At 43.4% G+C, this 18,723-nt stretch overlaps 1 protein-coding gene across 3 annotated transcripts in view; it reads right to left on the bottom strand.

Moving 5' to 3' along the window:
* Positions 1–1,331: 1,331 nt before the first annotated feature.
* The window catches only part of LOC117355891 (trichohyalin-like), a 178,607-nt gene continuing 161,215 nt past the window's right edge, over positions 1,332–18,723 (bottom strand). For all 3 annotated transcript variants that reach the window (XM_033934974.1, XM_033934976.1, XM_033934975.1), the window contains 2 exons: positions 15,393–15,560; positions 1,332–2,352 (listed from right to left, as the gene is read on the bottom strand). In XM_033934974.1, coding sequence (XP_033790865.1) covers positions 2,176–2,352; positions 15,393–15,560 — 345 coding nt within the window. In that variant the 3' untranslated portion in view covers positions 1,332–2,175. The remainder of the gene's footprint in view (positions 2,353–15,392; positions 15,561–18,723) is intronic.

Genomic DNA, 18,723 nt, shown 5'->3' with positions numbered 1-18,723 from the left:
CTTTGCATATCCATGCTGAGCCCTCATTTAAGACTTTTGAATCATAAATAAAGGCTTGGCTTTTTACCTGTGCCTTTGACCCTGCATAGAACACTGTTGCCAGGGCTAGTCAATACTATCCTACTATTTACCCTCTCTACCCATCCTGTACCCTTGCCATGCCTTTCCAATGCAATCAGGACTGCTGTGCCCTTCCCTGTCACAGGATATTGTAATTCTTTTCCCTCTCTTTTTATGTTTGTGTAATTTATTGTAAACTGCCTAGATCTGTCAGTTAGCCATGGCAGTTTTGAAAAATATCAAATAAACTATAAACTGTCTGTGTCAGTGAAAAAATGGTGTGTTCTTTATATGATTTCCTAATTTTTTGACACCTTCACTTCAATAACCTTTTGCTGAAGCAAACACAGGATCTCTCTGCTTTCTGAAAGTCTCAGAGAAAATTGTATTTGCCCTGATACTTTGGTGCCTCTTCCAGCCCAGCTGTACACATCAACACTTGTGGGATTTGGATAAGTCAGACAGAATAGGCTTGCTTGGCTGCTTATCAAAGAGTTTCAACATAATTAGCTTAAGTGCCTTATGCTTCTGCTCATCTCCTGGTGTGGATTTACCATTTTCCCCTTCCCAGAGAACTCCACTGTGTCTATGCCCTGGCTGCACTTTCAGTGACAAGCAATTGAAAGATTAGTGATTCATCTAGTCTTGGTCTCGCCCATTCATTTCAACACTGGCAAATCTAACCAAAAATGTGCCCATCAATCATGTTTTACCATTTGTATAAAAATAAATGCACATCTAATATTCACATCTCACTATTGATTAGAAAGAGATAGTAGTTTAGAAAGTAACAATAATTTTTAGTAGGTTTTCCTTCATAATCTCTTTGAAGTTCAGACTTCAACTCCAGGTAATCTGAGAAATTAGAAACCAGTAAGCATAACTTCAGTGCCAGGGAACATAGTGGAAACAATTATAAAGAATAAAATACCAAACACAATTGGGGTGGGGGGGGGGGGAATGCTGAAATTGCTCAACTGCTTGTGTTTTTCTTGCTTTTGCACTGTTTTGTGGCAGAATTTTGTCTATTTGCTTGTGCATTTGAGTAATAAAAATATATTTAAAAAAAATTACCAAACACAGAAATAGACATAGATTAATAGGACAAAGCCACATCGATGCTGCCAAGGGAAGTCTGCCTCATTTCAGATCAGATCAGTTGACCATCCTTGAACTCAATGCACACAGTATTTCATAATATTTTATGAATGCAACACTTGGAAATACTTTAACTAAAGATTAGAAAGCCACAATAGTTTTGTGTTATCTGCAAAATAGTTTTTAATAGATTATGAAGTGAGAAATTTCTGGGCAGGATGGACTATGCTGTATAGCTCAAAATTTTGTTTATCAATTCTTTAAATTTTCATTACCTTTCTTGAAGGCTGAGAAGCTTCCAACGCTTGAAATCACAGTGATATTTAAAAGGAGAAAACTAGTCAGGCTTTTCTAATAATACTGTTATTCTCTCTTATAATTGCCCAGTCTATTATTAAAAACATTGGGTCTTCTGAAGTCTAGGGTGTCTATTAATGGACATATTTCATTTCTTCAGATCTCTACCCCATGTTGACCATTTCTTTCCTCTAGCTCTCCTCCCTATGATAACTATTTCTTTCCTCCACCCTGCTTTCCATAACCACCATTTTTGTTCTCCATCCTGCCTCCTGCAGTAACTGCCATTGCTCTCCTCCACCCGCCACCCCTCCCCCTGCGATGATTGGATCTCTTTATACCTCATCTTGAGGTTTGGGAGCTGGGCTAGTACAGATCTTTAAGGCCCTGCATTGGCCTAGTACCTTGTGTGTGTGGTGGTGGTGGTGGTGGGGGGGAGGCAGTGGTGAACAGTAATGCTTGGGAGGGGTGGATTATTGAGGGACTCTTGATTTGGTTTTAAAACCAAATTTTCCAGAGTTTTTAGGTCCTGAAGTGGGGGAGGGGGATTATTAGAGAGAATACAGTGCCTTTCTTAAAGGATACATTAAAGGACTGACATTTTTTTTACCTAATAACAAAATATTTTTTAATATTGTCTGCAAAATTATTCACACTTTTCAAAAATAACTACAGTTACTTTTCAATGCAAAGTGTGATATAAAATTTTCATTTTTAAGATTATGGTGCAAAAATAAATGTTGACTCATTTAAGTTTGTTGTTTTGGCAAACTCTTTCCATCTTCCTTGCTGCAAAGATTTATCCATATCAACTTGAAACATCAAATTATTGAGATCATATGCTAAGCTATTAATATGTCCATGCATGTTACGGATCTCCTCTTCTTTTTCAGCAACCTAAATAGGAGAAGAATAAACTATGAGAAAAATACTCTGCATAATCATTGTTAATGTGTACTGTTAGGCCCATTTCATCTATTGGGACTCTGCAGTAAATAACAAGTGCCATACCAGCCTAAGGGCTCCTTTTATCAAGGTGCGCTACGGGGGTTAGCGTGTCGGACATTTCATCACACGCTAACCCCCGTGGCACACCAAAAAACTAACGCCTCGTCAATGGAGGCGTTAGCGACTAGCGCGGCAGGCAGTTGAAAGTGTGGTATTCCGCGCGTTAACCGCCTACCGCAGCTTGATAAAAGGAGCCCTTAGTGTGTGCTGTAGGTAAATAACTCCCTTTGTATTATAATCACTGTTAGCACTTGATATCCTGGAATCTGTATCACTGGAGTGGTCACTAGAAAATACAAAAAAATATTGGACAGCTCAGTTTTGTGCACTGTCTTACTGATGGTTCCTGATTTGATCCTTGTAGTGGGCTTCTTGCTTTCTGTATTGGCTGGGAGTGGTGCAAAGGCAACATTCACTGTACCAAGGGGAAAGAAGCCATAGTTCTTGCTTACGGGTGATCCAGATTCAGGGCTCATGTTTTCAGTGCTCCTAATGGAGCTGTAGTGCAAATCCTAGTCCAGGTCTGTCACTCCAATAATTGAACTAAAAATAGGGGATAAATCCCTGAGTAGCTGCAAATAAAATTTCATAGTATCAAAACTCAGCCTTGTTTCAAACCAAGTTGGCTATGTAAAAATGCAAAGAGGAAAATGACCAGGTAAAAAAACAGAAAGTGCAGGCAATATTTAAAATAGCCAGGATATGAAGAGATATGAGCCATACATTAAAAACCTATCTGCTCAATCAGGAAATCTGAGACCCTAGCAGTGTAAAGGAAGGATAGAACATTTTGTAATGGAAAGCAAAGTGCCATGGACTCAATACATAAGAACATTAAAAAATGACAATTTTCCATAATTTCTCTGTGGTTGTAGACATCTAGAAGAATTTATTTTTGCCAAATCATATATAAATTACTAGTTCCGGATAACAGCAATAATGGGTTACTAATTTTTTACCTATGAACTCTTAGGGCTCCTTTTACGAAGCCGCGTTAGCGGTTTAACATGCGTAATAGCGTGTGCTAAACTGCTGGCTGCACTAGCTGCTACCGCCTCCTCTTGAGCAGGCGGTAGTTTTTCGGCTAGTGCGGGGGTTAGCGCGTGATGAAAAATCCCGTGCAATAAAGCTGCTAACGCAGCTTCATAAAAGGAGCCCTTAGTTGAAAAGAGTAATAAATCATAAGGAAATAACAGTTTCCTATAGTTTAAAGATTCTAGTGCATTGTGTCTAGTAGTCCCGAACGCTAGAATTTATCCATCTGAATTAACAAGTTGCTTGCAGAATGATGTCAGTCATCTTTTCAACTCTGCCTCCTTCCCAGCCAGCTGCTCCTGCTCCCTCAGGTTTTCTTCAACAGCAAGTTGCTCAGATGTGTTTCTGATTTACTCTGCAGTTTTATTATTTTCAGGTTTTTTCTGTTTTCTGTTTGAAGCTTAGTACCCAGAGGTTCCCACTTGTTAGGACTCCTGCCTGGGAGAAGACGCAGACTCACACACTGGAAGTCTGCTGCTAGCAGGATCAGCTTTCAGGGACACATGGCTAGCCAACCTGATATAATATTTTTGGAGCTCAGGGGCTGTTTCCTAAGGAGCTGCTTGCATCCCTGATTTATCAGGAGCTTCAGCACAGGCTCTTTGGCTTTGTCCAGGCTTGGCCAGGCTTAATAGTGGGCCAACTGTATGGTCCTCCGCCTGTTGCAGCGTGAGATTCTCTTTGGGGCTTGAGGCTCACACTGGCATCGGTTTGACTAGCAGCTCGAAGACTAAGTTCATAGAGTGAATTGGTGTAGCAGAGTTCTCCATTTATTCCAGCTGCACTTCTAAGCTGAGGTAGGCAGGCACCACATGGCTCAGTGAGTAAGGCTATTATAGCCTATAGGGAAAATTGGAGGGGGGGGGGAGTCTGCCAAAGTGAATTTTGAGATTTTCTGGGGTCATAGCTAGAGTCCCCCTCCTCATAAACCCCCCTCCCTGTAATTTTTGAACCAGGGGATCCTCCACAGACTGTTTTGGTGCAAATTCGCTGGCGATGGCCATCTTAGATTTTAAACAATCTTTTTTTTTTTTCTAAAGTCTCCATCTATCTCAAAATCCCTCAGTTCTGTTTAAAATTAATAGGGATGGACCCTTCAGGTCTTTCTACCCCTGTATCATGCCAGTTTTGTGCTGGATAGTCAGCCAAAGAGCGTCCATATTCCATGTGCTGCAGGGCACACAGGGAAGGGTGGGAAACCTTGGGCTCAGCCTCCTCCGAGTCCTCCAGGGTAGGGGATCCGTAGGAGGCTCAATCCCAAGGGAAGAGACCCTTTCCAGGGCCCTCAAAATAATTGGCTAAGCACAGAGGCGTGAATTCTGCGGAGATCAGAAGTCCCTGCGGAGCTCAGAAGTCTCTGTCAGAGTCCTCAAGACTCCCAGTGCAAGATTTCACTCCAGATTTTGTGAGCCTGATGTGGAATGTCTATTTAAACTGCCGGGGGTCCACAGCATCAACTTTAGGTGCAACTTTAGTGGCAGCGCCAGTGAAAAGTCCTCAGCATGTACCACGTTCAGGTGAGGATCCAGAGTTGGACCATGATGTTCAATCTGACATAGAGTGGAGGATGGAAAGTCAGATTCCATGCCCCTTTTGTTCCAGGATGCAGTTTCTCTGGCAAAGTCTGGTTCTCTGCATGAGACCAGCAGTCAAGAAGCAGTAGTGGCCCTGGACCAGGGGGAAGGCCCCATGGTGTGGCAGCTGTTCAAGGCATCTCTGCTCCCAGGCTTAATTTCTAATTCGCTGTGGGAACTAAAGCTGGAAGCTTTGTCAGTCTCTCCGTCCCAGTACTCTATTATGAGCAGCTCCATTACACAGACCACGTTCTTTCCCTCACATTCTGAGATACACAAAGCTAGTCATTGACCACTGGGAGTCGCCAGAGAGGTCCCTGCGAGTGGCTAAGATTATAGCAAAGATTTATCTTATGGCTCTGGATTTCCAACAGCTCTTTATTCAGCTGAAGGTGGATTCGTTGGTAGCGCAGGTGTGATAATGAAGGAAACACAGGACCGCAAGGTAGACGGTCCTCAAGAGGTCCTCAAGAGACAATTTGAAGCGTTAGCCTTAGGAATTAAGGTGGCAGCAGCGGCTTCCTTTGTGGCATTTGCTTGCCACATGCACCTGACTCAGGTTTCGACCTTGGAGGAAGACAATATTCAATTGCACAATATATAAGGGAGAAAAAAAAAGACCTCAGAGACTTTCAAGAGCAGCAATGCTGGTATTTAGCAAATGTAGCAGGTCATGTCTCATGGGTCAAAAACTTCCAGATTAATTATTTTTTATTTTTTTATTTGTTTTGTATTTATTTTGTTATTACATTAGTTTAAAGATAACCTTGCCTGCAGGAAGTTGCCGGTAAATCACTGCCCTGGCAAGTAGGAGAGCTTTTCGGAGGGGATACAGTCACTGTGAAGGCTCCCCAGGATCTTGCTCGCACACACTGACCATCTCCCTCCACCTGCACCTGAATCTGCAGCTCTCTCCGCGGCCCTCTTCAGCAACTCGGCAGGGGCGGCGATCAAGTCAGGCTGCCGGCGTCGGGACCTTCACTCTCTGAGTCCCGCCTATTTTGTTTCAACTTCCTGTTTCCGAACAGGCGAGACTCAGAGAGGGAAGGCCCCGATGTCGGCAGCCTATCTTAATCGCCTGAGGCTGGGAGGAACATTAATGAGCAGGAACCGCAGTCGGCAGGAAATTTAACTGCCGACTTGATCTCGCTGGCCCTGCGTGGACCGGCAGAAATTTTCTGCGGACCGACACCGGTCCGCGGACCGGCGGTTGAAGAACTTTGCTATAGTGCCTTGAAATAAAGAAAACATTGTGACAAACGCAATATATAGTCAAAACATTCCAAAATTTAAATGCTTCTCAAAGAGAAAACAAATGAAACACTACTTGACTGAAAAAAAATCATTCAAAAAATGGTGCTTGTCACTTAGGACGTCATTAGATCTTTTAGCCACTCACAGTGGATTATGTCATTTACTGGCTTGCCAATGAAAACATTCCAATTTTTTACTGAATGTGAAAATCACAAAGAGCAAAGAAAAATTGGACACTCAATATAAAACATTTAGTAAAAAGCACCCCATTCAATTTTGTCATTTAAACCTGGAGGGTGTAAAGATTGCAAAGTAAAATTCCATGCCTCCTTACGTTCTTTTGAACAACTTCAATTATAAACAGCGCAAGTCTTTGAAACCATGATGTTGAGAGATGCAATGTTGAACGAGGGGTTCTTTGATCACATTTCTTTTTATGTTGGATTTATAGTCTAATAATCTTGTTCTTAGTTCTCTGATTGTCATCCCGATATATAATTGGTTACAAAAGGGCATTTGATGACGTAGACCACATGGTATGTTTTGCAAGTACTGAAGTTTTTTAGATAAAATATGGGGTTCGTAAACTCGTTTAGTTGTAAAGTAACCTCACATATTGTGCATGAATCACATTTATAATGTCCAACAGGGAGTAAATTGCCAGACTGTTACTGTGGTAATGAAGACGGACATAAAAATTCTTTAAGGTTTTTTTTCCCTCTGGAATAAGCAAATCACAACTCCATGTTTTGAAAAGGGGGGGAGCAACTGGATAATGTCCCAATGTTGACTAATTAAATCAGCTACCATGTAACTTTGTGTAGAATGTTTCAAAATGCAGGTGAACTTCTCATCATTTTCTTTGCATAATATGTAGTCTAGTAAAAGCTGATCCCTATTATTAAATTTGGCTCTGGTGTAGGCACGACGTTGAATGTTTGGTGGATACTCCCTAGATTTAAGTTTTGCAGATAGATGTCGGACTTGTACTTTAAAAACTTCAACATTGGAACAATTATTCTAAGTCTTAGCATTTGTGAAAAAGGCAAACGTTTTTTTCAAATGATAGGGATGACAACTTGAAAAGGATAAAAAAGTATTTTTCGCAGTTGGTTTTTCAAAAGTTTTGGTGCTGAAACCCTGATGATCATACATCACTAAAATATCAAGAAAATGAATTTGTTTGTCTGAATGGCAACAAGTAAATTGTATGCTTAAATCACACGTATTTAACCATTTGACAAAATTTGCAAGTTGTGACTGAGAACCTGTCCATAGTTAAAAAAAAAAAAAAAAAGTCATCTATATATGTCCACCAGGTGTAGATTTTTTAAATGAAAGGTGACTTGTAGACCCAAGTTTGTTCATACTGGATTATATAAAGATTGGCAACCAAAGGAGCAAAGGTTGCGCCCATTGCAACCCCACTTTGGGAGTATGCTTTTCTAACTGCCCATTTCTCTGCTTTGCTTTTGGGCCTCTTCTGGGAAGGTTCTCCCAGTACCCCCATCCTCCAAGAGAAAAGTATGGGCCAGCTCCTCTTCCTTTACTACTGGGGCCTTACCCCCTTGAGCTCTAATACATTACCAAAAATAGGGCCACTCCTGTCCCAAGATAAGAGCCATATTCAAAGCATGCTTTTTCCCTTGATATTCCACCCAGATCTTCTTTAGCTCATAGGGCAATGAGGTCCCGTGCATACATTGTATTTTAGATTTACCCTGGGGCCGATCTATCTGCTGACCCTTTGCTAGTAAGATACTCTCCCATACCCTCCAGGATAAGATGGACTGGTTGGCCCCTGAGTACAATATGGCCACTACAGGAACACTCTCCAATTTTAGCTATATAGTGTATTCCTTCTTAGGGACCTGTACCGAGGATTTAAACCTGTTCATCAGGTTCACTTTGGTGTGGAACTGTTGACTCCTGTGGCCAAGTTTCCCACAGGAAATTAACTAGGTCTTTATACATCCCTAAGGTCGTTCTAGAGCTTAAGGTTCTGGGTCCTCCTGGCCTTCCTGCCTCTGAAATGGTAGGTACCTGCTGTTGGGCCTCTAAGTATGCCTCAGCTACCCCAACTGCCTGACCCAGGACTGTAATATTTTGCTTGAGTAACCAATTCTTTAAGGCTACAGGCTGCCTCGAGAAACTGTTCCCGGACCAGTTCACTTATAAACTCTGCTACTCTTCCTTTTTGTAAATCTCCTCTGGAGGCTGAACTCGTGGGATCTTCTATACTCTTTAGCCTCGGCTACAGGGCTAATAAAACTTGTTCCCTTCCCTCTAGGCTATATGCCTGGTAGCTTCCTGTCATGCTCAGTTTGTCGAAAAGCCAGTGATATCTAGTACAAACAGGAAACAGAAAAAGAGAAGAGAGGGTGTGGGCACTCCCACTACCAGTCAATTCTGCTCAAGAGTACATCAAACACAAGGAACCATTGCCAAAAAAGGCCAAGTGTTTCTTTTTTGTTTGTTTTTTTGTTATATATGAAATAGAAATTTGAACATGTACAAATTGTAAAACAGATAAATCCACCTAACGTAGACACAGCCTGAAATTCAGATGGGGCCCCACCCAGGAACCCAACCTAAGGGAACATGTATGGAAATCTTAGTAAGTCTGGTCAAAGACAGTAATCCAGCTTACCAGTAACTGAAGAGGCAATCTGCAAATCGGACAAAACAGATGGGCAGGAGTTAAGCCTCCAGAGGAGATTTACAAGAAGGAAGATTACCAGAGGTAAGAAACCTAATCTTTCATTCTTGTACAATCCCTCTAGAGGCTGAACTCGGACGTATCAAATCAGTCCCAATTTTTTGGGGGGCCTGATGAGGTCGCCACCAGAATGGAAGTGCCAAAGGCCGCATCACCCCTAGCTGCCACATCAAGCCGGTAAAACATGGTAAAGGTATGAAGCGAAGCCCCCATGGCCACCCTACAAATCTCCTCAGGCAAAATTGCCAGAGACTCTGCCACTGAGGAAGCCATGCCTCTGGTAGAGTGAGCCTTCACCCCAAGAGGAGGCTTCTTCCCCACTGAAACATAGGCAGCGAAAATGGCCACACATATCCAACGCGAGATGGTAGCCTTAGAAGCAGGCCTACCCCGGCATACGGAGACCGCTAGAACAAAGAGATGATCCAACAGATGGAAATCATTAGTGGCCTCCAGGTATCTCAAAAGGAGATGCTGCACAGCCAGAGACCGCAAAACACGGTCCTTAGACTTGGAACCTGAAGGAACAAAGCTGGCAGCCAAACATCCTAGTTGACATGGAAAGAGGAAATCACTTCCAGAAGAAAGGAAGGCACAGTCCTCAAAATCACCGCCGACAGTGATGTAAGAAAAGGATCTCTGCATGACAGAGCTTGAAACTCCAACACTCTCTGCCACAAGAAAAACAGTCTTAATGGTAAGCTCTTTCAGAGAGATGCCATCCAGGGATTCATAGGGCAGATGAGTCAGGGAGTGTAGGACCAAATTCAGGTTCCACATCGTACATGGTGGTCGTAAGGGAGGCCCCAGCCTCCCTGCTCCCCTCAAGAACCGGACAAATGCCAGAGAACCCCTGAATGAAGAGGGACTTAAACAGGAAAGACCCGTAATCTGGACATGGAGAGAAGAGACTGCCATACCCTTCCTGAGGCCAGCCTGCAGGAAGTCCAGAATATGAGCCACTAACGGTACCAAAGGGTCCACCTGAACCCCCGCACACCAAGCCTGAAAGCACCTCCAGGCGTTCGCGTAGGCTGATACAGTTGATTTCCGTTTCCTGTGAAGGAACGTGGCGACAACCACAGAGGAATAACCCTTGGCCCTCAAGGCTGTTCACTCAAGCACCAGGCCGTGTGACCAAAGCGGTATGGATCTTGAAGTGCAATCGGGCCCTGCGTGAGCAACCTCTGATGGCAAGGAAGATGCAGACCTCTCTCCGAGCTCAACCTCACAAGATCTACATACAAAGGTCTTCTGGGCCAGTCCAGAGTAGAGAGTTGCGTGGGGACAGAAATTCCACCCGTCCCCGCCAAAGTTCCACCCGTCCCCACCCGTCCCCACCCGTCCCCGTGAGGAATCCCACCCGTCCCCGCGAGGAATCCCCTCCATCCCCACCCGTCCCCGTGAGGAATCCCCTCCATCCCCACCCGTCCCCGCGAGGAATCCCCTCCATCCCCACCCGTCCCCGTGAGGAATCCCTTCCATCCCCACCAGTCCCCGTGAGGAATCCCCTCCGTCCCCGCCCGTCCCTATAAACTTCAGAAATAGTTATTTTATTTAATTATGCTACTGAATTAAAGGCTCTGGTAGAAACCCATTTACAAATAAGCAAAAAGACTTTATTAATTTGGAAATATTAATTGGGAAGAATACATACTTTGTAAATGGGTTTCTACCAGATCCTCTAATGTTTATAAATTTTTATCAACACAACTAATATACTACTTTATACTGAAGCAAAAAAAAAAAAAAAATAGAATTATTTTCCTACCTTTGTTGCCTGGTTTCTGCTTTCCTCATGTTCTCATTCAATTCCTTCCATCCACTGTCTCTCTTCCTTCTGCATCTTCCATTTGCTCTGTTACTGTGCCTCTCCCTTTCTTCCCCCTTCCAAATTGGTCTGGCACCTATCTTCTTCCCTCCGCTCCCCCCATAGTCTGGCATCTGTCTTCTTTCCTGCCAGCGTCTTCTCCCTACTCTCTCTTCCCCATTTCCTTTCAGCGTCCTTCTCCCCCCCATTTTCTCCATGTCCTGTCAGCGTCCTTCTCCCCCCTCTGTCTTCCACATGTGCTTTCAGTGTCCTTCTCCCCCTTCTGCTTCCCCATGTCCTTTCAGTGTCCTTCTCCCTCTCTGTCTTCCCCATGGCCTTTCAGCGTCCTTCTCCACCACCACCCCCCGTCTTCCCCATGTCCTTTCAGCGTCCTTCTCCACCCCTTTGTCTTCCCCATGTGCTTTCAGCATCCTTCTCCCCCCTGTCTTCCACAAGTGCTTTTAGAGTCCTTCCCCCCCTGCCCTTCCCATGGCCTTTCAGCGTCCTTCTCCACCCCTTTGTCTTCCCCATGTGCTTTCAGCGTCCTTCTCCCTCCTCTGTCTTCCACAAGTGCTTTCAGAGTCCTTCCCCCCCCCCGGCCCGTCTTCCCCATGGCCTTTCAGCGTCCTTATCCACCCCTTTGTCTTCTCCAGTGCTTTCAGCGTCCTTCTCCCCCCTCCTTCTCTCCCGCCCCGGGTGCAGCACAGCCGGCCAGGTCCCCTTACTTTTGTGGCGCTTCCCCGACTGACCGACAACAGCCCCGGTCCGACAAACCTCCCTGCCCTTAACCGCAAATCTAAATTACCTTCTTACAGCTACAGGGCAGGGAGGATTGTCAGACCGGGGCTGTTGTCGGTCGGTCGGGGAAGCGCCACAAAAGTAAGGGGACCTGGCCGGCTGTGCTGCACCCGGGGCGGACTGCCCCCCTCCCTTGGTAGCCACTCGAACTGCGAGGCTACTCTCCTCCTTACCTGCCCTGCCTGCAGCACAGAGCCGAACGGAAGTCTTCCCGACATCAGCGCTGATGTCGGGAAGGCTTCCGTTCGGCTCTGTGCTGCAAGCAGAGCAGGTAGGGAGAAGAAGAGCCGCGCGACTGAGTACATCCAGCCCCACAGGAACTACATTCTCTTTGTCTATATCACACAGTTTGGCACTATCATTTTACTATCCAACCCCTAAATCTCCTTAGGAATCTATCCAGCTATCTCTCCTCTGACAAAAAAAAAAAAATGTATCTTCACTGGAAAATGTCCAGTCAAATCCGCCTTGAACTGCAAGGTATAGGCGGAATAGAAATCCGTAATGTAATGTAACCCCGCAACCCTTGGAGGCGTCCCCACGGGATCCCCGCGACCCTAGGGGGCATCCCTACGGGATTCCCGCGACCATAGGGGGCGTCCCCACGGGATCCCCGTGACCCGAAGGGGGAACCCGCGGGATGCCCGCGGGTCCCGCGGGATTCCTGTCGTCCCCGTTCCCGTGCAGCTCTCTAGTCCAGAGCCACAAGGATTACGGGACCCCTATGAGAGGAGACCTGGTGCAGTTTGGAGCAAAAATGAAGCTTTTAAGTCCAAAAAATATACTTTTGAAAACTTTAAAGAAAATGCAAGATGGCTGCCGCGGGTGCCAATTTTGCCCTAAAACTGCCCGGGAAAAACTCAGGGAACCGTGAAAAATTGTGATTTTATGATTTTACAGATAAAGGGGACCAGGGCGTGCAGGGAAACCACCCAAAACCCCAATTTCAGCAGCCCCCCAAATCGCCAAAATTCTGTGATTCACAGACACCACAGAGACATGTGCTGCAATGAAAGTCTATGGCAGCCTGCAATACACAGTACAAGCAAGGAGATCAGTACCTCAGGAGCTGATTAAACTGGATTTTTCAGGTCCTCTGACCGCCTCACCTTCCCTGTCACTACAGATCACGACCACCAGGACCCTCAGGGAAATTAAGGAAGACACACGGTCTGATTCCGATCACAGCGTACCTCCATGGAACCGCAGCAGCCTGCACTCCACACCTTTGCGGATGAACCAGGGGAGAGATGGCTTCCAATCTCAGAGACCCGATCCAATCTGCAGGCTGTCGTAGAGGGCTTACTGCAGTTTAAGCAGACAAAATTTAAAATGTCTGTGATCTTCCGCTGATCTGCAGCACTTAGGCAAATGCAAGAAACAAATCAAAGACTAGGAATTGAAAACAAATCACAAGCAGAAGAGACTGATTTCACCCATGTAGTGAGGCTGCAGGAACAAACTGAGCATGACAGGAAGCTACCAGGCAGATAGCCTAGAGGGGAGGGAACAAGTTTTATTAGCCCTGCAGCCGAGGCTAAAGAGGACACAAGATCCCACGAGTTCAGCTTCCAGTAGGATTGTACAAGAAACCCATATGACTGCTTGAAAGACACTGGAAACAAAAAACGCTAAAAGTAAAAAGAACAATCAGCCATCAAGGAAGTACAGGAGAAAATATATTTCAAAAAAGGGCAAGTAAAAAGTGAGGGAAGAAAAAAATAGAATGAAATGTCTTTACTGTGTTCATGTTACAAATATGGCTTTCTTATTTTGCAATATGTTCTAGTATTTATGCTATTGTTTATATAATTTTTGGTTTATGCATTCTATTATGTTTTTTAAGTGTGGCATTTTTATTTTATCAGAAATGGCTCCTTTTTAGTGTTAATCCATGTTTTGTTTCTGCCTTCTGACATCATTTGTTTGACTTTGGTTATATATATTTTATCTCAAAATAGTTTGCATGTGGATGCCATTTCCTTTGACTTACATCGTATATGTTTTAAATGTTGCATTTCATCATTCATTCAATTTCATGCATAATCTCCATTCATGCTTTAAATATAGTTTCCTTATTTTATCAAAACTGGTTTTATTTGGATTTTCACTCATGAATTGTTTAAATTAATTTTTTTAACTTGTTTGATTTGGCTATATGACATCAGTCTATTGGTTTGGCTACATGTTTTACTTTGAAATATGTTTTGTAATTCATTTTCTTTGGCTTATATACACTGTCAATCTGTGTTTCAAGTATGGCACTTTTATTTTATCAGAAATGGCTCCATTTTAGTGTTTATTCCTGTTTTTGCTAATTTGACAATATTTGTTTGATTTGGTGATATGTTTCATTTTAACATAGTTTGTATGGTGATACCATTGTCTTTGGTTCAGTTCACTATGGGGCTCATAATCGAAAGAGAAAAACATCCAAAAACCGACTTAAGTCGGCACTTGGATGAACATTGTCCAAATATGTCCAAGTGCCGATATTAAAAATGGGTTTTGGACGTATTTCTAAACGACCTAGGCCTTCATAGTGCCGCTGAATGACCAAAGCTAAATGGGGCGTTTCAGGAGGAGTGTCGAGGGCGGGAGTTGGGTGGGCCGGCTTAGACTTAGTTGTACAGCATGTATAACCTAAAGTTCTACAGCCCAGGATTGACTGAACTTGGACGTTGTGACTTAGACCATGTAAAACATGGTCTAAGTCACAAAAACCCAACTAAAGTCACCAGATAGGCACTGCAAACACATAAAACAAACCCCCACACACTACCCCAGTGATCACCGAATCCCCCCCCCCATCCCCATAAAAATATTAATCACACCTTTAAAATTTAGCCTCCAGACCATCATCACCTGGCAGCCTGGCATAAGAGAGCCTAGTCATCCAGCACAGAGGCGGCTTAAGCCATCTTGAGGGTGGGTTAGGGACTCATGGAGAGGAGGACCCATGCCATAAGCCCCTGTAATCACTGCATTGATGCTTAAACATGTGCACTCCCCTATACACCCCAAAACCCTATAAGTGGCATATAAGTGGCTCCTGCAGCCATAAGGGCTAATGGGGTGGTAGATAAGTGGGTCTAGGGGATTCTGGAGGTGGTTTGGGGCTCACTATGACCTAAAGGGAGCTGTAGTGAGGAGAAGACATGGCACCCTTTTTGTGAAGTTCACAGCAGTGCTCTGTAAGGTACCCCACTATTTAGGTGCCATGTCTGGGTGGTCAGTCCATCACTTTGCAGACCCCTCCCACGTCCAAAGGGCTTGTCCTAGGCGTTTTTGACTTGGACGAAAAGTTGGACGAAAATGTGGTATAAAGATGGACGAATTAGGGATTAGATCTGCAGAACATATAATTAGACGATTTTTGAAAGAAAAAAAATTTTGGACGTGTTTTTTACTTTGGACGACTTGCGACTTAGATGAAAATGGACTTGGATGTCCCTTTCGATTATGCCCCTCCACATGTTTTAAAAGCTATCTTTTATTTAATATATATGTCGTATGATATATGCCTTATGATTTTAAATATTTTTATGTGTTATATATTTCTTAATAGTGTCCCCTGAGGAAGGCGTTTTCTTATATGCCAAAACAGGGACCACCGTTTCAAATAAAGACTTTATTTTCAGTTGAAAAGACACCTTCCTTGCCTTTTTTGTCTGTCTGTACAATTTTTTCTATCAGGTACTCTAAGGAAAACCCCCCAATAACAAAACAAGTTGTTTACCTTCTTATGCAGCTGAGAAATGTGTTCTACTAGCTGGGCCTTGTCTGTCCGCAGTTGGGAGTTTTCCAGTTGGACTCTTGAATGTCTTTTTTTTAGATCAGACAACTGACTATGAAGGGACTGGCCATTCAACTCCCCATATTTTCTTCCCTGCTGTATATGACGGAGCTTTGGATACGATAAGTAGATCCAGTTATTAAATTCCTTCAGTTGTACATTATTTAAACAGTGGCATAATTTTAAAACAAAGCATCTATACCTCAGATAAATTTCTAGTAACTTCAGAAAAGAAACAAAGTTCATGAAAAAAAACAAAAAAAACACGCAGTCATAAATTTGTAAAAAATGCAGTTTGAAATTGTTGCTCACAAGGATTACATTTACCAATCAAACAAAAAATTCAGGGTACTTTAACACAAGTTTCTGAAATTTAGGAGTAATCTGATGATTAGTGCAGTAATCTGGGGAACCAGATTCAATTATCACTATAGCTCCCTGAGTCCCTGGGTAAGTCACCCCAAGATACAAAAACCATCTTAGATTTTGAGCCCACTAGGAATAGAGAAAGTACCTGCATATAATGTTTACAGCGCTATGTAGGTCTAGTAACACTAAAGAAATGATAAATAATAGTTGTAGCAGATTCCATGAATTTCTTATGGAATATTTTCCTTTATCAGGGAAATAGTTCCTTCCAGAAGTACCAGTATCATTCTTTCCCCCTCCAAAACAAAACTTGCAATTTTCTAAATACTTAGAAGTTTTTCTTTGAGTTGTAGGTACTAGTGCTGCCCGATTCAGAAAAAAAAAAATCTGATTTGATTCAGCCTATTGAATTGATTTTTCGATTCGATTTTCCTGCCCAATTGGGTGTTGTTTGGGTTTGTTTGTTTGTTTGTTTTTTCCAAACATCCTGGTGGATTTATTTTATAGCCTCTTCACCATTTTTATAGCTTCTTCATCCCCCTTGCCCTTTCCTACCCACACTGGAGCTGTGGTAACATATAGTAACATAGTAGATGACGGCAGATATAGACCCAAATGGTCCATCCAGTCTGCCCAACCTGATTCAATTTAAATTTTTTTAAAATTTTTTCTTCTTAGCTATTTCTGGGCAAGAATCCAAAGATCTACCCGAAATCTTTGTTAAAACCTACTCCAGCCCATCTACACCCTCCCAGCCATTGAAGCCCTCCCCAGCCCATCCTCCACCAAATGGCCATATACAGACACAGACCTTGCAAGTCTCCCCAGTACTGGCCTTAGTTCAATTTTTAATATTATTTTCTGATTCTAGATCCTCTATGTTCATCCCACGCTTCTTTGAACTCAGTCACAGTTTTACTTTCCACCACCTCTCTCGGGAGCATATTCCAGGCATCCAATACCCTCTCCGTAAAGTAGAATTTCCTAACATTGCCTTTGAATCTACCACCCCTCAACCTCAAATTATGTCCTCTGGTTTTACCATTTTCCTTTCTCTGGAAAAGATTATGTTCTACATTAATACCCTTCAAGTACTTGAACGTACCGAAACCGACTATCTACCAACATATGGAAACAGACTACTTGCTATGTAATGTAATGTAACTTGATTTATCTTCCAATGTTATTAAGTCTATACCCTCAATCTGTATTCTCCAATGTCATGTACCCTCCAGGAAATGTCCAGTTCTCTTCTTATGTAATCCGCTTTGAACCGCAAGGTACAAGCGGAATAAAAATCACTAATGTAATGTAATGAAACGTCTGAATCATATCTCCCCTGTCTCTCCTTTCCTCTAGGGTATACATATTCAGGGCTTCCAGTCTCTCCTCATACGTCTTCTAGCGCAAGCCTCCTATCATTTTCATCGCCCTCATCTGGACTGCTTCAAGTCTTCTTATGTCCTTCGCCAGATAAGTTCTCCAAAACTGAACACAATACTGCAAGTGGGGCCTTACCAATTACCTGTACAGGGGCATCAACACCTTCTTTCTTCTACTGGCTATGCCTCTCTTTATACAGCCCAGCATCCTTCTGGCAGCAGCCACTGCCTTGTCACACTGTTTTTTCGCCTTTAGATCTTCGGACACTATAACCCCAAGGTCCCTCTCCCCATCCGTGCATATCAGCTTCTCTCCTCCCAGCATATACGGTTCCTTCCAATTATTATTACTCTGCATTTCTTTGCATTGAATTTTAGTTGCCAGGCATGAGACCATTCCTTTAACTTTTGCAGATCCTTTTTCATATTTTCCACTCCCTCTTCAGTGTCTACTCTGTTACAAATCTTGGTATCATCTGCAAAAAGGCATACTTTTCCTTCTAACCCTTCAGCAATGTCACTCACAAACATATTGAACAGGATTGGCCCCAGCACCAAACCCTGAGGGACTCCACTACTCACCTTTCCTTCCTCCGAGCGACTTCCACTAACCCCCACCCTCTGGCATCTGTCCGAAAGCCAGTTTCTAACCCAGTTCACCACTTTGGGTCTTAACTTCAGCCCTTCAAGTATGTTCAACAGTCTCCTATGAGGAACTGAATCAAAGGCTTTGCTGAAATCTAAGTAAATTACATCTAGCATATGTCCTCGATCCAGCTCTCTGGTCACCCAATCAAAAAATTCAATCAGGTTCGTTTGGCACGATTTATCTTTTGTAAAGCCACGTTGCCTCGGATCCTGTAACCTATTAGATTCAAGGAAGTACACTATCCTTTCTTTCAGCAACACTTCCATTATTTTTCCAACAACTGAAGTGAGGCTCACCGGCCTGTAGTTTCCTGCTTCATCCCTGTGACCAATTTTATGAATAGGGACCACATCCGCTCTCCTCCAATCCCCAGGAATCACTCCCGTCTCCAAGGATTTGTTGAACAAGTCTTTAATAGGACTCGCCAGAACCTCTCTGAGTTCCCTTAGTATCCTTGGGTGGATCCCGTCTGGTCCCATCGCTTTGTCCACCTTCAGTTTTTTAAGTTGCTCATAAACAAAGCAAACAAAAAAGACTTTTTCTCTCTCTGTTAAATCCTAGCTCACGTTCACAGTCTAACACCAGCTCTGGCAGGACACACATTTCAAATCTGACATATTGTAATCACAAAACAGAAAATAAAATTATTTTTTCTACCTTTTGTTGTTTGGTCATTATTCGAATCATGTTGGTTCCAGGCTCTGGTTTCTGTTTGTCTTCTGATAACTCGATTGCCAAGGTCTCCTGCCCATTTGTTGTTTTCTTCTTTCTCCTTGCTAAACATCCATCTTCCATCTCTGTCCTCCCCTTCCCTCCCCCGGAGGTCTGGCATCTTTCTTTTTGTCTCCATCCCCGCAGCTGCAGCGATGGACCC

Source organism: Geotrypetes seraphini, chromosome 2, assembly GCF_902459505.1.
Source record: "Geotrypetes seraphini chromosome 2, aGeoSer1.1, whole genome shotgun sequence".
NCBI lineage: Eukaryota > Metazoa > Chordata > Amphibia > Gymnophiona > Dermophiidae > Geotrypetes > Geotrypetes seraphini.
Note: the sequence above shows the minus strand (reverse complement) of the source record. Positions and strands in the feature narration are given on the sequence as shown.